The sequence below is a fragment of the Pogona vitticeps genome, chromosome 1, assembly GCF_051106095.1.
Source record: "Pogona vitticeps strain Pit_001003342236 chromosome 1, PviZW2.1, whole genome shotgun sequence".
NCBI classification, from domain to species: Eukaryota; Metazoa; Chordata; class Lepidosauria; order Squamata; family Agamidae; genus Pogona; species Pogona vitticeps.
The window spans coordinates 54,828,461-54,849,289 of NC_135783.1; the positions used below are offsets into that span (position 1 = coordinate 54,828,461).

Sequence of the window (20,829 nt, forward strand, 5' to 3'; positions counted from 1 at the left end):
CCTTCCGAGGTTGGTAAAATGAGTACCCAGGTTGCTGGGGGGGGGGAATATATAGCCTGCATAATTACAGTGGTGCCTCTCAAGACGAGCGCTTCGTTTAACGATGAAATCGCATAACGAAGAAGTTTTGCGATCACAAAAGTGATCACAAAACGATGTTTCCTATGGTTTTTTTTTTTTTTGCTTTGCGATGATTGGTTACCTGCTTCGCTAACCTATTATCGCAAAACGAAGATTTTCACACAGCTGATCGGCGGTTTCAAAATGGCCACCGGGTTTAAAAAAAAAGGCCGCCTGCTGTTTTCTGGGACGGATTCCTCGCTGCATGGGCAGCGAAAATGGCCGCGCTATGGAGGATCTTCGCTGGACGGTGAGTTTTAAGCCCATAGGAACGCATTAATTGGGTTTTAATGCGTTTCTGTGGGCTTTTTAAAATCGCTTTACGATGTTTTCGTTCTACAGTGATTCGGCTGGAACGAATTAACATCGTAATGCGAGGCACCACTGTAATTTGTAAACCGCCCAGAGAGTGCTTGAAGCATTATGGGGCAGTATATAAGCAGCATGCTTTGCTTTTGCTTTGATTCTTTGAAAAGATACATCAAACATGTTGCCAAAATAAAAACCACACCAAAATCATTCATTCATACATACATTCATTCATTCATTACATGTACACCCCACCAATCTAGTGCCTAAGCACTACTCTCAGATATATTACAAAATAATGGAATCTTTAATTAAATAATGGAAAATTTGCCAACTGAAGAACAGACAACTATTGCTAAGGACAATACTGATCCATTGACTTCAAAGCTGGCTTCAAAATCAATGAAATCAACAAGAATATCTAACTCTCATAATAAAAAAAGAGCTCATCAGACATTGACTAAGACAAATTGAAAAAGGCTAAAAAGAAAGATAAACTCTTAAGACCTCAGGTGCAGTCAGTGGTGGTATTGCAGATAGTAGAATCTGCTGCAGACCAACAGGATGGAAACCAAAATGTTGATTCTATTTCAGATTGATAGCTGCATAAAAACCATATGTACAGAGCATTTCGCTGCCCGCACTGAAGTTCCCAACCCCAAAAGTTTCCCCAGTGCAAGACTTAACACCTCCTCCATAAAACAACAGCACAGAGGAAAGATTTGAAATTTAGGACACCATTGTGGCCTTCTGCATGAGATCTAACATTTCTTCCTACATCATGGAGGAAAGATTGGAGACTGAAATCACGATTGAGGTCAATATCACGCCAATGATCACTGTGATACATAAATTACAGTCAATCTTGATCTGGCCTTATCCCATTTCTTATAGAGACCACACACAAAAGGAACACCCCTCAGTATAGTGATTGGAGAAGTCTGTCTAAAACAAACAAACAAACAAGAAACCCACACTACCAATCAAGAATACACTTGAAATTAAGATTAAGGTTTCCTTCACCTTGCAAACAATAGCACGACAGAAAGAAATCAGCCAGATCACTATCACCTCATTCATCTGATATCAATGGATTATTTACAGTAAAAGACTAGCAATATATTACAATTAAAATATAATTTCCATAATCTCTAAAAAAAACAGGTGATCCGTTTTAAAACAATAACTTCCATGTTAACATCTTCCTTTAAGACATCTAATAACATAGTAAGCAAGCACAGGTTACATTAATAGTATTTATTTATTTATTTATTTATTGGACTTATATACCGCCCCATAGCGCTACAAGCACTCTCCGGGCGGTTTACAATTTTTAATTATACAGGCTACACATTGCCCCCCCAGCAAGCTGGGTACTCATTTTACCGACCTCAGAAGGATGGAAGGCTGAGTCAACCTTGAGCCGGCTACCTGGGATTTGAACCCCCGGTCGTGAGTACAGTTTTAGCTGCAGTACAGCGTTTTAACCACTGCGCCACGAGGCTTGTTCAATATTGAGATCCTTACCAAAACAAAGAAGTCAAACCTATGAAGCTACAGCTTCTAAAAAAATTAGCCTCTAATTCACAGGCTAGCACAATATCAACAATAATCGCAGAAGCAACAATCTCATACTCAGTTACTTTAGAACTACTAGTTCCAAATTTTATACTCGCACCAGCAATGACACAGTATCAGGTCTCATCATCAGAACTGAACACAGTACCAATGTCAAAGGAACCATAACCATTATAAATACCTGTAGAAAACAAAGAAGCAGATAATTATACTTCAGATTCAAATAATGAACTAAATGATAATTCAAAGTCACCTTTTGTATCAGATTTAGATGTAGGAGATAATGTGCCTACAAGGACCTTCCATCATACAATGAATTAGTTGAAAGAATGGCAAAATCATTACAGTTACAAATATGCCTATACAATCAGCAAAAGACTCTACTTTTGCAAGAGTGCAGAAAAAATACTGAACATTCCTGTAAATATGTCAGTTTTGGAAGTCCTAAGAATCTTAATAACCCAGTCATGATAGAAAACATCAACAGTACGCCCAGCTTCAAGATGCATTGAAAACCTGTACAGGGTACAAGAGGAAGGTGTTAATTTTTTATTTAAACATCCAATGCAACTCAAGGAAGGAATAGATTAAGACACCAGCCAATAGAGTAGGAAGAAAATGACATCTCTTAGGCAGAAAAATGTACTCATTAGCAGCTTTTTAGGCAGAAAAAATTATCAGGTAGTTGTGGGCAGGCAGTTACTATCAGTTCATTTGGGAAAATGTCAACCAATAATAGCTAGTCTCCCTGAGGATAAGAAATCACTTGCAGTCTCATCCCAACAAGAAACTTACTCTTTAGCAGCACATCAGATACATTCAGTACATTATGTGGCAGATTGTGCAGCTAACTGTGACATTAAAGAGACACACATGACTCAGAATGAGAAATATGTTGGAAGACTCCAGACCATGTATAGAGGACGTCCCTTTCAATGGGAAGGGCCTCTCTAACACATACAAAAAGATGATTTTATAGAGAATCTTCACGAAAGGAGCAATAAAAAGAATGGGCCTGAATATGCAACATCAGACACCACAACAGTTTCCTTCATTTTGCCGTAGCTCAAAAGATTTACCAATTCAGAGTGCTCCCCTTTGGTCTATCGACAGCACCAAGAGGGTTCACAAAATGTATGACACAGTAGAAGCTTACTTTTTTTAAAAAAAAAGGTATAACCATCTTCCTGTACATACATGATTGGTTACTAGTGGCAAACAATCAGAACACTTTTGCAGAGAATGTGAATTTCACCCTTCAAACTCTTTTGGATCTTGGATTGAAAGTAAGCTTCAAAATACCTAATTTAATAGCTTGTCAAATAATTCAACACATATGTATTGTCTTCAGTTCAATTATGACAAGAGCTTATTTACCAGAAGACAGGACGAACAAGATTATACACACAACAATGATAATGTGTTCTGCTCTCAGCAACAATACAGTTAATTCAGAGACTGTTAGTCCTCATGGCATCAACAACAGCATGCCAGGTTGAGAATTAGACCCCTGCAAGCTTATTATCTCCTGAGCTGTGACAAGAAAAAAGACATGCTTCAAAAACCATTTTTGTCAGCATACTTGACGACATCTGATGTGGTAGACAAGAAAGAATCTTGAAATGGGAATACTTTTTCATCAGCTACATCCATCCATCCTTATAATAACAAATGCAAACAAAACTGGATGGGGATCACATTATCTAAAGACAGAGGTATATGTGAGTGACATGGGCCTCACAAAAGGGATCATCAGATATCAGCTTTCTAGAACTTTTGGTGATATATGTAGTGAGAGCATTCAGGAACACGATAGCTAGGAAAACTTATTCAAATAGCAATGGACAAGACACCAGCTATGTATTACATAAACAAGAAAGGAAGAATAGAACCAATGACCCTCATTTACCTGTCAGTACTTCTATGGGAATGATGCATTGTAACGCACATTTTTCCAATAACAATTCATGTTGCTGAGAAAGAAGCAGAATCATTGAAGAGAACATTGACACAGACACGAGTGAGAATTGTCCTAACAAGTTTATGCAATACTCATAGACAGATGGGGAAAAAACAGAAGTAGATATGTTCACGTATTACAACAGAATATGCAAGGTGTACTGTTCATGAACAAATGAAGGGAAACATTATCAGGAAGATGTGTTCACAATCTCTTGGAAAGGATGCCTGGTGTATATATTTCACCCATTTGCAATGTTTCATTATATACTAGTAAAGACCAAACAAGACAAATCAGGTATAATTCTAATAGCTCCATGGTGGCCACACCAGCCTTGTTTGTTTGTTTGTTTGTTTGTTTGTTTGTTTGTTTGTTTGGTAGGTAGGTAGGTAGGTAGGTAGGTAGGTAGGTAGGTAGGTAGGTAGGTAGGTAGGTAGGTAGGTAGGTAGGTAGGTAGGTAGGTAGGTAGGTAGGTAGGTAGGTAGGTAACTGAATCCACTTAATACATCTAGAAAAATTCACAGGAGTGGTCAACTCTGCCAGCTATAGCTCAAGAATTTGAAAGCCACATTTGGCTAGATGAAGGTGCGCTCATCTGTTTGGAAAACAGATCCTCAGCCATTTCCCAATACCTCAAAACAGCATGTGTTGGGTTGGTGGATGTTGCTACTCTGTTGCTGGTGGCAAAAGACAAAATGAAATTATTGATATGCCACAACCTCTTAACATGTCAGAAGGAATCAATACAACATATGGATGTTGCTCCTTATCTTTGATGTTGACACAACTAAAGAAAAGCCTATTTGAACCTATGGCAACAGATTTAAGATTAGTGAGTTTCAGAACAGCGTGCTTAATTGCTATTATTTTAACAAGAACAAGTAAAATGTATGTGTGTAGATGTGATCCATCATATATTAAATTTAGTAAAGATAAAATGATGTTATATACTGACATATTCTTCCTCCCAAAAGTAGTGTTGTCATTTTATGTCTCAGCCACTGATACCAACTTCTTATGCATCATCACAAAATTACTTGGAAAGACATTACATCTGTAATATGTGGTCTCTAGCCTTCTATTTATAAACATGTTTAGACTCTTTGTATGTTATCAAGGTCCTAAAAGGTTTTCCAGCATCCTCACAGTGTTTCTCTAAATGAATTTTAATACAATGAAACTGGTTTATGACATCACAAAAATAATTTTGCCATTATCTATTGAAGATCATTCAACTGATGGCTTCTTCAGTAGCATCCATGACAGGGGTTGATACACAGAACAGCTGAAGAACATCAACATGGCCCCAAACTTTGACCTTTGTAAATTGCTATAGACTTCATTTGAAAGCTCAAAGAGATGCTTCTTTTGTTAAAGCAACCCTGTCTTTTTGATTCTGGCATTCCAACCCACTTCTGATTAGTGAGCTTACTAGTAATCAAGTTGTGTGAATTATAGAGACCACAACAAAGGAGGACAGATAACTTACCTGTAACCAGGGATATTGGCAAGTCTTTGGGTCCGAGTCCCACATCCAAGTCCAAGTCTTTTGTACCGTGTCCTCAGTTCGAGTCTTTGGTACTAAGTCCCAAGCGCCAAGTCTGAGACCTTATTTAAAACAAGCTATTTTCCCCAGAAAAAAGTGAGGTGGATTCTGAGTTGTAAGTGAAGTCTGAGTCATTGGGGGGGAAAAACACAAGAGTCAAGTCCGAGTTGAGTCACTGGTACAATTTAAGTCTTACTTCACAGCAAATCCCACAACTCAAGTCCCTATCCCTGTATGTGTTTTCTGGGTGGTTATCTATGAATTCACACAACCCACTCACCTCCCCACTTTTGTCCCACCAAATATATTACACTTTTTCGTGGCTGACATAGTGAAGCTGAGGAAAGTGGGCGGAGCATTGCAGTAAAAGCAAGGAGGGAAAAGTTTCATGGAGAGTGGTTGTGCACAGACTCAGAACTCAGTTGTATGAATAAATAGATGACCACTCAGATACCCTCAGTTACAGATGAGCAACCTACCCTTTTCTGCAATGTACAAAAAAGATACATACCTTGCATATGTACCCTACAGCACTTTTTTCTGTGCAGAAAACATTAAAACAATAATATGTCTATTATATCTACTATTGAATGACAGGGCAGGTCATTCAGTGGTAGATATAGAGGCCGGTGGCTTTAGTAGGATGCCTTCTCACACAAAAAGGAATTGAACTCTCTGTGTGTTTTAATTTTCTTTCCCAAAATGCTTGCAAATTGTGAGAAGTCCCAATAGATTTTTGTCCAAAAAAACTTGTGCAGAGAGATTCCACTGAAATAAAAATTAAATATTTTTCTAATTTTCTTACTAAAAAGGAGATGCTGTGAGGTTGACATCCCTATTCTATTAAGTGCTTACATGAAAATATGTTGCTAAAGAATTTGAATTCTGGCACATAGCTGAAAACTTGCCAAAGAATATAAACTACAGATGGAAAATTTTTATTTATTTATTTATTTATTTATTTATTTATTTATTTATTTATTTATTTATTTATTTATTTATTTATTTATTTATTTGATTAATACCCCGCCCATCTGGCCTAAAAGGCCACTCTTCAGTTTTCTGAACCCAAAACATAGCCAACATATAACAGATTGTTAAATGGATTCCATTAAGTTTCTTGTATTAGTAGAATAAATACCAGTATGTATAGAATCTATTTAGGTCTCAGTAGAGTTAATAAGATCTCCACCACCTTGTTCCCTGCTTCTACTTCTACATTATAATTTGCCAAGTCTGGTTTAATATTTGATATATAGATTATTAAGTTTTCAGGACAATCTTTAATTTTCCCTATTTTCTCCTAATATTAGGTTACATTTTTATATTAATTACTGGATTGAACAGCTGGATTTAAATTTTTTATTGCTCAGTACTATACATTAAGGGACATGGTGGTGCTGTGGGTTAAACCACAGAAGCTTCTGTGCTGCAAGGTCAGAAGACCAGCAGTCGTAAGATCGAATCCATGCGACGGAGTGAGCTTCCATCGCATATCCCAGCTCCTGCCAACCTAGCAGTTTGAAAGCATGTAAAAATGTGAGTAGATAAATAGGTACCACCTTGGTGGAATGTTAACGGCATTCTGTGTCTAGTCACGCTGGCCACGTGACCACGGAAACTGTCTCTGGACAAACACTGGCTCTATGGCTTGGAAACGGGGATGAGCACCACGCCCTAGAGTCAGACACGACTGGACTAAATGTCAAGGGGAATCTTTACTATACGTTATCTGTGGGCTCATACCATTGTATTATATTGCCCCTGTAATCTTAACATCACAGGTATGTTATAGATAATTAATGTCAAAGATTAGCTTTGTCACTGTGCCTAAGTCTAGTGATCTTGTAACAGATGGTACTGAAGAACATAATCAGATTATGAAACAAATAGGAAGAAGAATATTCTGCTTGATAGAGGCAAATCTGTATAGGAAACAAAGTACATGATGTTTGCTGTTTAAACTTAACAGGAATTGTGTTGCCACCAATTGTCTGACTTCTTTTTAACTTCAACTGTAAAAGTTGTGTTAGTCTATGCAAGCATATGTTATATCTCCCTCTCTAATGTCTGATCAAGTCGACTTGTCTGTGAAAGTTCACATTAAAAAAATATAAAAGTTAGTCTTTAAGGTGCCACTGCATTTTTATCTTTTTATCTTTTTTCACTTTCACTTTTATTTTGTTTTCACCTATAATTTTAAACTTCAGTTGCTTTTATAATCACCAGGCTGCCATTGTCAAGCCCACATCCTGCTCCTTTGTGGTCTCCCAGCTTCTCTGGTCATTTTCAATGCAAAAGCTGACAGGGAAGAATATATGTTAGCCCAGGATGACTTCAAGTAGCAGAATGAAGTTACATACACTAAGCCAGCAGCACATGCTTTTCTGAGGAGTATGGTCTGTTGGGTACAGTTGCTTGAAGGCACCCCAGGTACCTTGCCTGACATCAGTCCCCTATCTGGACTCCGTGGTTATGCATCTGTCAGACAGAATGTTTGGTGTTGTGGAGGTAGCAGTGATGTCTGCATGTACCAGAATGCCTTTGTCCACCTCTGCATTTTAGAAGAAGGCCTCATACTCATCTTTGTGAATAGAATTGGTAAAATCTGCACTTCGAATGTGAAAACGGTCAAGGTAGGAACAGGTGTGAATCCTTCCTACTCCTAAAGGTTGTGTTGTTGTTGTTGTTTAGTCGTTTAGTCGTGACCCCATGGACCAGAGCACGCCAGGCCCTCCTATCTTCCACTGCCTCCCGGAGGTCTGTCAATTTCATGTTAGTTGCTTCGCAGACACTGTCCAGCCATCTCATCCTCGGTCGTCCCCTTCTCCTCTTGCCGTCACACTTTCCTAACATCAAGATCTTTTCCAAGGAGTCTTCTCTTCTCATCAGATGGCCAAAGTACTGGAGCCTCAGCTTCAGGATCTGTCCTTCCAGTGAGCACTCAGGGTTGATTTCCTTTAGAATTGATAGGTTTGTTCTCCTTGCAGTCCAGGGGACTCTCAAGAGCCTCCTCCAGCACCACAATTCAAAGGCATCAATTCTTCGGCAGTCTGCTTTCTTTATGGTCCAGCTCTCACAGCCATACATCACAACAGGAAAAACCATAGCTTTGACTATTCGGACTTTTGTTGGCAAGGTGATGTCTCTGCTTTTTAAGATGCTGTCAAGGTTTGTCATCGCTTTCCTCCCCAGAAGCAGGTGTCTTTTAATTTCGTGGCTGCTGTCTCCATCTGCAGTGATCATGGAGCCCAAGAAAATAAAATCTGTCACTGCCTCCATATCTTCCCCTTCTATTTGCCAGGAGGTGATGGGACCAGTGGCCATGATCTTAGTTTTTTTGATGTTGAGCTTCAGACCGTTTTTTGCACTCTCCTCTTTCACCCTCATTACAAGGTTCTTTAATTCCTCCTCACTTTCTGCCATCAGAGTGGTATCATCTGCATATCTGAGGTTGTTGATATTTCTTCCGGCAATCTTAATTCCGGCTTCGGATTCATACAGTCCGGCCTTCCGCATGATGTATTCTGCATACAAGTTAAATAAGCTGGGGGACAATATACAGCCTTGTCGTACTCCTTTCCCAATTTTGAACCAATCAGTTGTTCCATGTCCAGTTCTAACTGTTGCTTCCTGTACCACATATAGGTTTCTCAGGAGGTAGATAAGGTGGTCAGGCACTCCCATTTCTTTAAGAATTTGCTATAGTTTGCTGTGGTCCACACAGTCCAAGGCTTTTGCATAGTCAATGAAGCAGAAGTAGATATTTTTCTGGAACTCTCTGGCTTTCTCCATAATCCAGCACAAGTTAGCAATTTGGTCTCTAGTTCCTCTGACTCTTCAGAATCCAGCTTTTACTTCTGGGAGTTCTCAGTCCACATACTGCTGAAGCCTACCTTGCAGGATTTTGAGCATAACCTTGCTAGCGTGTGAAATGAGTGCAATTGTACGGTAGTTGGAGCATTCTTTGGCACTGCCTTTCTTTGGGATTGGGATGTAGACTGATCTTTTCCAATCCTCTGGCCACTGTTGCGTTTTCCAAACTTGCTGGCTTATTGAATGTAGCACCTTAACAGCATCATCTTTTAAGATTTTAAATAGTTCAACTGGAATGTCATCACCTCCACTGGCCTTATTGTTAGCCAGGCTTTCTAAGGCCCACTTGACTTCACTCTCCAGGATGTCTGGCTCAAGGTCAGCAACTACATTGTCTGGGTTGTCCGGGATGTCCAACTCTTTCTGATATAATTCCTCTGTGTATTCTTGCCACCTCTTCTTGATGTCTTCGGCTTCTGTTAGGTCCCTCCCATTTTTGTCCTTTATCATGTTCATCTTTGCGCAAAATGTTCCTCTAATATCTCCAATTTTCCTGAACAGATCTCTGGTTTTTCCTTTTCTGTTATTTTCCTCTATTTCTTTGCATTGTTCATTTAAGAAGGCCCTCTTGTCTCTCCTTGCTATTCTTTGGAAGTCTGCATTCAATTTTCTGTAACTTTCCCTATCTCCCTTGCATTTTGTTTCCCTTCTCTTCCCTGCTATTTGTAAAGCCTCGTTGGACAGCCACTTTGCTTTCTTGCATTTCCTTTTCTTTGGGATGGTTTTTGTTGCTGCCTCCTGTACAATGTTACGAGCCTCTATCCAAAGTTCTTCAGGCACTCTGTCCACCAAATCAAGTTCCTTAAATCTGTTCTTTACTTCCACTGTGTATTCATAAGGGATTTGGTTTACATTATACCTGAGGAGCCTAGTGGTTTTTCCTACTCTCTTCAGTTTAAGCTTGAATTTTGCTATGAGAAGCTGATGATCAGAGCCACAATCAGCTCCAGATCTTGTTTTTGCTGACTGTATAGAGCTTCTCCATCTTTGGCTGCAGAGAATATAATCAATCTGATTTCGATATTGCCCATCTGGTGATTTCCATGTATAGAGTTGCCTCTTGTGTTGTTGGAAAAGAGTGTTTGTGATGACCAGCTTGTTCTCTTGACAAAACTCTATTAGCCTTTGCCCTGCTTCATTCTGAACTCCAAGGCCAAACTTCCCTGTTATATCTTTTATCTCTTGGCTCCCTACTTTAGCATTCCATTCCCCTGGAATGAGAAGAAAATCTTTCTTTGGTGTCAGTTCTAGAAGGTGTTTTAAGTCTTCATAAAATTGTTCAATTTCAGTCTCCTCAGCAATGGTAGTTGGTGCATAAACTTGGATTATTGTGATGTTGAAAGGTCTGCCTTGGATTTGTATTGACATCATTCTATCATTTTTGAGATTGTATCCCATTACAGCTTTTCCCACTCTTTTGTTGACTATGAAGGCTACTCCATTCCTTCTACGGGATTCTTGCCCACAATAGTAGATATGATAATCATCTGAGCTGAATTCGCCCATTCCTGTCCATTTTAAAGGTTGTGAGTCTCACAATATGGATTGCAGTGATGCTTTTATTTTATTTGTGTGCTGCCCTATACTATAAAATTGTATGGAAAATTTACAATAAATGATCATAAACCCTATTTAAATATAAAGATACAAAACTATGAAAAATTAGTAGTTTCATAGTTCTGTAGAATAATGTAAAATATGGCAATGGTTTAAAAATTTCTGACAGGCTATTACAGTTAGGCGGGGAAAATCTATGCAGTCAACCCTATCAGAATAGTTACAGTTTCTGTGCACATCACTGGCTCTATGGCTTGGACCGTACCATAGGAAGATACAGTAGTTTGTTAGGTCTTCACTGTATATGTAGGAAGAGGCCCCTGTCCTATGTCTTTCCAACCAGGCTGTTCACTGGAGCTTCTTTCTGGGACCCTGTATAGATTTTCCACTTGCAGAAAGTGAGATCTTTTGAGCCCTAGCTAGGGAATCAAGAGCTTTTATAAATCTTTCTACAGTGGTGCCTCGCAGAACGGTCGCTCCGTAGAGCGACGAATCCGCGTAACGGTGCTGTTTTTGCGATCGCAAAAGCGATCACAAAACGGCACCTAGATAGGGCACAATTCACAGAGCGAAGGTCGGTAAGCGGTTCGCTTACCGACCTTCGCTTTGTGACCTGCCGATCAGCTGGTCGGCGGGTCCAAAATGGCCACCGCGCGACCCCAAAATGGCCACGCGCAGCGTTTTCGCGCCCTTGGTAAGCGAGGGGAGGGCGCGAAAACACTGCCGGAACAGCCGAAATGGCTGCGCGCAGCGTTTTCACGCCGTCCCCTCGCTTACCAAGGGCGCGAAAACGCTGCGGCCGGCCATTTTGGCTGCTCCGGCGGCCATTTTGGACCCACCGGGCAGCTGATCGCAGCCATTTTCGCGCCCTCGTTCAGCGAGGGGAGGGCGCGAAAATGGCTGCCAGCCACCCAGAAGCATCGTTGAATGGTGAGTATTCAGCCCAATTGGAACGCATTAAACACTGTTTAATGCGTTCCAATTGGTTTCCTTGCCCCGGAACGGATTAACCTCGCTGTGCGAGGCACCACTGTACTTAAGGAGGGCTTTTCCATCACAAACCTGAGCACTGGAAGAAGCTATTTCCTGCTCAGTTAATTTAGAAGCAGTTGTATTTATATTTGCTTACTAACTAACTAGGGCCACCTCACAAACCTCATTGATAATTAGAGATACTCATTACCATGTTGTTCCTGCTTGTTATCTATAGCCTGGGATTAATTCAACCACCAATCATTGTCATTATTTACAGAATGCTTCCTGGGAAGGAAACTACATATCACCAGGGATCATTGCCAAGTCAACAACTTGTGTCCAAATACAGTATCTGTTTGGGGGCCATGTATACATGTATAAATATTTTCGATGCAGTCCCACTCTTATGTCTGAGGAAGTGGACTTGTCCCTTAAACCTCACATTAAAATACAGCCGTTAGTCTTTAAGGTACAACAATGTTTATGTCTTCTCTATTTTTCATTTTTGTTTTGTTTTTGCCTGATAACAAAGTAACACAGCTACCTCTTAAAGAAACATAAAGGAGAAACTGTATCTGATTCTATAGTAATATTCAATTTTGATACAAAACCACATTCTGTAGCAATATTTGAGTTCATAAAAATCAGTCATCTAAAAATGAACCTTGGCAAAATGAGCTGCTGGGGTGAAAATGTTATCGTTTTATACAATCTGTATTAGTACCATATGCATTATATTTCATAATTTTTAGAAACTTGTAAATTCTTTATCTGCTGTTTTAAACATTTTTGTATTTGTAATAATTCATTAATTACTAAAATATTTCCCTTTCTCTCTCTTTATTTGAGAGTGGGGAGGTACTTTTTCATAAATGATTTTTTAAATAAAATGCCTCAGCTAATTATGAAACACATACTGTATTGATAGTAGGGGAGATCTGTGTGCTGTTGTTTTGATTTCCTAAGGCCTGTTTTGCATTTTTTTTAAAGTGCTGAAGTTTTATTTTTGTTTGTGTAACATATTACACACTAGCTCTGAAACCAAACAATCCTCAAAGAAAATAAACAAAGTAATAGTTGGCATTATATTGCGGTCTTTTACTGGCACGGTATATGATCATCATACCATGTACATACAGAAAATCTGTCCATGTACAGCTTCAGAGTTGAGAACATTATGGTGTTAAAGAAAGCTTAGTGAGCTGTCCTATCTCAGCATTCCTTGGCTCCTTTGTAGTTAATAATCATTTTTAAATTGGCAGCAGCAAAATCATAGCTAACAATTATTCTTTGTAATGTATAGTCACATACAGCAGATAGGATTATAAATGTTTTATATATTGGCATGCCTCCGTGGCAAATACATCTGTGTCTGTCCAGGCTGTAGTGTTTGTATTACAAGAGTAAGTCAAAGATGTGACTTTATACCAAAATTTTCTTGTGGAATGTTATCAGTATTATTTATTTATTTATTTATTTATTTATTTATTTATTTATTTATTTATTTATTTAAGATAATACTTCATAATCATAGTGTTTACGTGCCAGGACAGGAACATTCAATTTAATACATATTCTGTAAAATATAAAGCCTATTAATTCCTACTTTTCTGCTCCAAACAGACAATGAATGATTTTGATTACTTGAAACTACTTGGCAAAGGCACTTTTGGCAAAGTTATACTGGTCCGCGAGAAGGCAAGTGGAAAATATTATGCTATGAAGATTTTGAAAAAGGAAGTTATAATTGCAAAGGTATGCTTATATGTTAATATAATTTATTTGTAAATATCCCATGAGTGAAAACAGCTTTTCTTCACACCTGTGAATCATACTTGGTGGTGAATATATATCTGTAAGTCAAAGCCTGGAAGTTCTTTGTCTTCTGAGACTGTGGTAACATTACTTAAATGTTGCTAATAATGTAGTGCATTCAAGGACAGTATTTTGGTGGAATGAGGCTGCGCTTCATTTATACACATTCTTTGATAGTTGTATAGATGAGTGGGGCTGGTAGAGACAAGACTCATCCACCCCTCTCTCCCAGGATAACCCAGGTGTATGTTTAAGTCTCTTATCCTTCGTAGACTTTCTTTGTGTTCTGTCCATCACCCCATCCCATCACTCCTCCTGTTCGAAACAAGGTGGTTGTTTCCCACTTCTCTTAGCAATAAGGAAACCACAATTTTAATCTGAATTTTGGGAGCCAGTATAACATCTGCCCCTTACTCATGGTGCTGATCACAAGCTGTCTGCAGGGATCTTCATATGAAGCAATAGTGCAACCTGAAGCTGTAGAATTTATGCACTCATGCATACACATACAAACAACACAGACATTCTTCTAAAACAAACGAGTGTTCTAAAGCAAAGTAGAATATTAGTACTGTATTACTTTTCTCTATTACTTTTCCAGAGTATTCCAACTAAATAGATTAAGGGTACTGGAATTTTTCTTTCTAGAAGTCCACTTCTTTCTGCCCACAACCCTATTATATGAAGACATATTCAAAATAAATTTTAGGAAAAGTCTTAAAAGATCCAATGCTAACCAGAGACATACTATTATTGGTGTTCAATCCCAGTGCTAGGAAGCTGCCTTAAATCAGATACAGTATATACCCAGGTCATACTTCATATGCATATAACTACTCTGACTGGCAACAGCTTTTCAGAACAGAGTTTGTTCACTACACCATGCCCCAGTTGCATTTAACTGGAGATAACAAGATGGAATGTGGGTCATTCTGCATGGAAATCATCTTTTCTTTTACAGAGCTGTAGTCCGGTCTTACGATCTGTAGTCTTGTTTGAGACATCAGTTCTGATCAATGCCATGGCATATGTAGAGGGAGATTGACAACAGATAAAATGTTGGTATTCCACATCCAATTTATTTTATTTGTTTGTTAATCTTGTATTGCATGTTTCCACCAAATGGTGCTAAAAACTATTTGAATGGTCCACACTTTTAACATCTTTTAATTACCTAAATTGCCACTGCTGGCATGATTCTACTGTCAGACTTGGCAACAAATTCCTGTAAGCTAAGAAGTTAGTGTAGGCATTTGCTGCTGTGGCCAAATTGTATGACTCAACTCATAAGAAATGCATATGCTGACTTTTTAAGTTGCAAAACTTTATTGCCAAGGCTTCCACCAATTGTATTATGCAGCAGATTTTGATCAGGTTTAATATTTTAAAAAGTTGCCCCACTACTACAGAACTTTAGAATAAAGTAAAAGCTATTATATGAATGAACAATGATACAAGATTTATTTTCTTGTTTCTCTTGCCTGTCCTCCTTCTACTCTGTTAAAAGCATTGATTCAAAAATGTTTTTGGAACTTCTTTATAGTGTTTTTGAAATTATCTAGTTTCTTATAAAATTCATTATTGAATACTGCCTTTTTTTTAGGACGAAGTGGCTCACACACTTACAGAAAGCAGAGTTCTGAAAAATACTAGACACCCCTTTTTAACAGTAAGTATAAGCAATTAATATAAGCAATTAAATTTCCAGTCCTGTACACTCTTATTTAGTAACACGTCCTGTTAAATGCAGTGAAATGTACATATGAAGTAATGAAAATATGTACATGAGAATCTCTTTACAATATCGAGATATGATCATATCTCACTGGTCCAGGTCCATCTCCACTGATTGCCTGTATGCTTCTGTTCCAAATTCAAGATATGAATGTTAATGTTGTGTCCTAAGATCAACTTCACTGTTGTCCCTTCCACCAGCAGCCTGGTGGATGGGACAACACCTGTTGTGGATAACTTTCCCTCCCCCCAGTTAGCATAGACGCTGAGTAATTAGCGAGGGATGGAAACCTCTAAATGAGAGTCGGGGGTTTTATACATGTTTGTTTGTGCGTGTGCGTGTGCGTCTGCGTGTGCGTGTGCGCGCGCGTGTTCTGTGTCTTCAGTAAATTGTGTGGAATTAGTACTGTGTCGTGGCTCTTATTTGGCGTTGAATTCCACTATTCAACATTTAACATGGTAAACCTTAATGGTTTGAGACCTTGTTACTTGTCACAACACCTGCCCCTGAGATTGTCTGCTGGTTCCACCCTTCTGTTCAAGTGATGAAGATGCAGGCTGCCCCCCTGAGGCAATGAGGCCTGGAAATCTATGACTACAAACTCAGCCTTCTCAATAGTGGCCACCATATTATGGAATGTGTTGCCAGCATTGCATTCCACACACACAGACACAAAGTATATATTTAAAATTGTTTATTACTTTTCCATCTACCAGGATGCCCAAAGTTATGTAAAATAAATATATAAAAATAATCTCTGAAAACATATTTTTAAAAATTAAAAATTCATGATTTTATATTAACCTAATCTATCGAATCACCAACATATTGATGTTTAAATGCACACACTGCGTGAACTACAGCACTTAAAATAGTTCAACAATGATGCGAGATCAGAAATCCTTTTTTGGCATAAGATCTTTTTCAGGCTCATGTAAACATAGATTCTTCTCTGTGGTCTCTTGAGAATCACATCGTTAGCATCTTGCTTCTATATAGAACCCCAGGAATAATGTTTCAGAGTTTCTTATGAAGAGGAAAGACAGGAAAGTGCATTGTAATTTTGCCCTCTTGGAACTGTACCTAGAACTTGTTCTCCAGTGAGGTTGAGAGCTGGCTGGCTATTGGCACTTTCTGTCATGCTCTGTGGTGGAAAGTAGTTGCTGGCCAGCTCAGATGGTACAGGTATCATTACTGCCACTGCCTGCCCTCTCTTTTAACTTTATTTGTAGGGGAACAGTTTCCAGCAAAAGAATAAATTAAGAGCCTTTCTTGTGGCTCAGGGGTATGTGGGGAAGGTCTGTGGATGGATGCATTAGTGCTAATGACCCTAAGGTACTATTCACTTTATTATTATTATTATTATTATTATTATTATTATTATTATTATTATTATTATTATTATTATTATTATTATTATTATTATTATTGATAGCTGCCAACTCAGCATATGTGGGTGCAGTTTCTGGATTCCAAAACAGCTCCTTGCTTTTCATTAGAATCTGTAAAATATTAGTGTCACTATGTACAGTACTAAGCTTCTGTCCCTCATTCAAATTATATTAAAAAGTAAATCAAAAGTTGGGAGAGAGGAGAGAACGAAGTCTAGGAATCTATGGGGAAAATGATACAAAGCAAGATAAAGGGAATGCTATCAGGATGTCAGGAGAATTTCCATTAAAATCAGTGCAGTTCTTGGTGCTCAAAGGTGGAAAATGCATTATCTTAAACAGTTCCCCAACCTTTTTACTAGTCCGGACCAGCGGAGTCTCTGATGGAGGTGGGGCGGCCCTTCATGCTTGCCTTCCCTGATGCACGCGGGCCTTGCTCTCCCTCCCGGAAGTTCTCCAGCCACCCCCTCACCCCCGTTGCCGCTGCTGTTGCCGCAAGGAGAGCAGGCAGAACACCCGGGCCTTGCTCTCCCTCCTGGCAGTTCTCCAGCCATCCCCTCACCCTTGTTGCTGTTGCTGTTGCCGGGAGGAGAGCCACCAGAACACCCCGGCCTTGCTCTCCCTCCCGGAAGTTCTCCAGCCACCCCCTCACTCCCGTTGCCGCCGCTGCCGGGAGGAGAGCTGCCAGAACACGCGGCCCTTGCCCTGCCTTCCAGCTCTCCCCCACCCCATCAGACCTCCCGCCCCCCGCACGCACTCCCCTCCCCACAGCTGCTTTGCGCACGCGGGGGCTTGCATGAAGGGGTGAGCGAGCGCTCACACAGCTGACACACACATGCGCAAAGCAGCTGTGGGGGGGAGTGTGGGGGAGTCGGGAGGTCTGCCTTCGTGGCCCGGTCGGGCTCAAGCCACAGACCGGCAATGGGCCGCAGACCGGGCATTGATGACCTCTGATCTAAAAATTGCATGTACATTGTGTAGCTACCAGAAAATAGATTGAACTTGATCACATCAAAAGTGATCCAAACGCAAGGTAAAGTGACATCTGATCACGCTTTTACCTGATAACATTGTTTGTTGTATTGAGAGTGAAATATCTTGATAAGTAGCAGTTAATATCAACTATTGTTTGAGTCGCTCTGTGTAAACAGTGCACAGTCACAGAAGATTCTGATAAATGTAAATAATAAGCAATCTAGAACTTGTTGATATTAGAACCTCTGGTAAATCCAACCATTACCAATATCCGCCCAGAGTAGTTGATTGACTAGATGGGCAGGGCATAAATAAATAAATAAATAAATAAATAAATAAATAAATAAATAAATAAATAAATAAATAAATAAATAAATAAATAAATAAATAAATAAATAAATAAATAAATAAATAAATATCTTTGGTGCTGAGAATTTGCATGAGAAGTATAATTTGAAGATTTGCTAATTACTAGTGTTATCCACATGATGGTGCTATGCTAAACAGATGGACGACATCAAACCTTATCAACTTTGTAAACTGTGACAAGTTTATTTAAAAAGGAGATAAAAGAAGTAGTGGGGTTCTCGTTTAGTCCTTGATACAGAGGTGCCTCGCATAGGGATCACTCCGTTTAGCGACGAAATCGCTTTGTGACGATGTTTTTGCGATTGCAAAAGCGATCGCTTTGCGATGGTCCCTATGGGCTATTTTTGCTTTGCGATGATCTCAGGGAAGCGATCATCGCAAAGCCTCCATTTTCGGCCAGCTGATCGGCAGTTCCAAAATGATCGCCGGTAAACAAAATGGCCGCCTGCTGTTTTCAGGCACGGATTCCTCGCTTTAGAGGCACCGAAAATGGTGGTGCTATGGAGGATTTTCGCTGAGTTTTAAGCCCATAGGAACGCATTAATCACGTTTTAATGCGTTTCTATAGGCTTTTTATTTCGCTTAGCGATGTTATTGCTTAGCAGCGATTTTTCAGAACGAATTAACATCGCTAAACGAGGCACCACTGTATATGCGATGATGAATATTGTTCTCTTAGGAGAACAGTACTGCTCTAAGCACAAGAACTGTATACAGTGGTGCCTCACATAGCGAAGTTAATCCGTTCTGGATTAACCGTCGCTATGGCGAAACATTGCTGTACAAAACGGGGAAAGCCGTTGGAACACATTAAACTTAGTTTAGTGCGTTCCAGTAGGCTCCAAAACTCACCGTTCAGCGAAGCTGTTCCATAGCCGGCAGCCATTTTTGCGCCCTCGGTAAGCAAGGGGAGGGCGCGAAAACGCTGCGCGCGGCCATTTCGGGGCTTCCAGTGGCCATTTTGGAGCCACCGAACAGCTGATCCGCAGCATCGCTTTGCGAAGATCGGTAAGCGAAACGCTTACCGATCTTCGCAAAGCGATTTTTGCCCATAGGGGTCATTGGTATGCGATCGCATTTGCGATCGCAAAAACCTAATCGCTGTGCGATTCCGTCATTATACGGTGCGCTCGTTAAGCGAGGCACCACTGTACTATGAAACATATTTTAAATTGTCAAAAATTCTTGAAACATTAAAGCAAAAAATTAATGTTCTTTTTATTTACTTGTTTTAAATTCAATATTTTGTTCATAATGTGAATACTTTACTTACTACAGCCCATAGGGAGTTTATGAGTTTGCAATACAGAACTATCTAGTTTGTAGTTTTTTCCTGAAAAAAAATGTATGTTACTAAAGGGCCAGTGTCCTGTTGCATTTTGTAGTTGCAGAAGAGCAATTGCATATGTGTTCCACTGTTCTGGCAAGCTTTCCTTGGCATGTTCATTGCTTACAAGATTGGTTGCACAACTAGTTGCATGGTCAATGATGTGACAGGGCACCTGCTAGCTAGAGAAAGGAAAAGCCTTCATAATTGCTTTTACAGTGGTGCCTTGACTTACAACTGTCTTGACTTGCAACCAATTTGAGTTACAACCAGCTCTGATCGCAACATATCGCTTTGACTTGCAACTCGCGCTTTGAGGTGCAACCAGAAAAAAGGCCTCTTTTCCCCATAGTTCCCTCCCTCCTTTCCTGCCCTTTTTTAACCTAAGAGGTCCCTCCACCATTGTCTTCTCTTTTTCTACCCTCTCTCTTTTTGTGCCTAAAAGCACAAACATTTGTCTGAGGGGCTTGTGTACCCTGGTGATGACCTTCTTTCTTTCCTCTTTCCCCCATTGTTCCCTCCCTCCCTCCTTTCCTGCCCTTTTTTAACCTTTAAAAATGGCAGGAACAGATTAATCTCGTTTCAGTGTATTCCTATTGGAAATGGTGCTTTGAGTTACAGTGGTGCCTCGCATAGCGATCGCTCAGTATAGCGATGAAATCGCTTTGCGATGGACTTTTTGCCATTGCAAGAGCAATCGCTTTGTGATGGCCCCTATGGGGAAATTTCGCTTTGCAATGATCGAAGGGAAGCGATCATCGCAAAGCCCCCATTTTCGGCCTGCTGATCGGCAGTTCCAAAATGGCCGCCGGGTAAAAAAAATGGCCTCCCGCTGTTTTGCCTCGCTTTAGAGGCACCAAAAATGGCTGCCGCAATGGAGGATTTTTGCATAAGGTTAGTTTTTAAGCCCATAGGAACACATTTAATGCGTTTTAATGCGTTTCTATGGGCTTTTAAAAATCGCTTAGTGATGAAATCACTTAGCAGCGTTTTTGCTGCACTGATTAACATCGCTAAGTGAGGCACCACTGTACAACCAACTTGAGTTACAACCGTCATCCCAGAACAAATTAATTTTGCAACTCAAGGCACTGCTGTATTCTCTAAATTGGATACTTTTTTCCTGTAGTTACCCTTAGATTATATAACACTTTTTCTGAAGAGAAGCAGTAGAACTCTTCTCTTCTGATATTTATGCAGGTGCTTGGTCCATCTATTTCAACAAGCCTTTAAATTTTGCTGGTTACTTCATTGGGTAGATGCTGTTCTTGAAACTGTTATTCAGTTAGTTTTAAC

The 20,829-nt window shown here is 39.7% G+C and overlaps 1 protein-coding gene across 9 annotated transcripts in view; it reads left to right on the forward strand.

Annotated features, from left to right (window-relative positions):
* Positions 1 to 20,829, forward strand: part of AKT3 (AKT serine/threonine kinase 3) — a 287,165-nt gene that overhangs the window by 196,158 nt on the left and 70,178 nt on the right. For 8 of the 9 annotated variants that reach the window (XM_078383109.1, XM_072993019.2, XM_078383108.1 and 5 more), the window contains 2 exons: positions 13,545 to 13,676; positions 15,340 to 15,405. In XM_078383109.1, coding sequence (XP_078239235.1) covers positions 13,545 to 13,676; positions 15,340 to 15,405 — 198 coding nt within the window. The remainder of the gene's footprint in view (positions 1 to 13,544; positions 13,677 to 15,339; positions 15,406 to 20,829) is intronic. The other variant, XM_020787681.3, reaches the window with a different exon arrangement.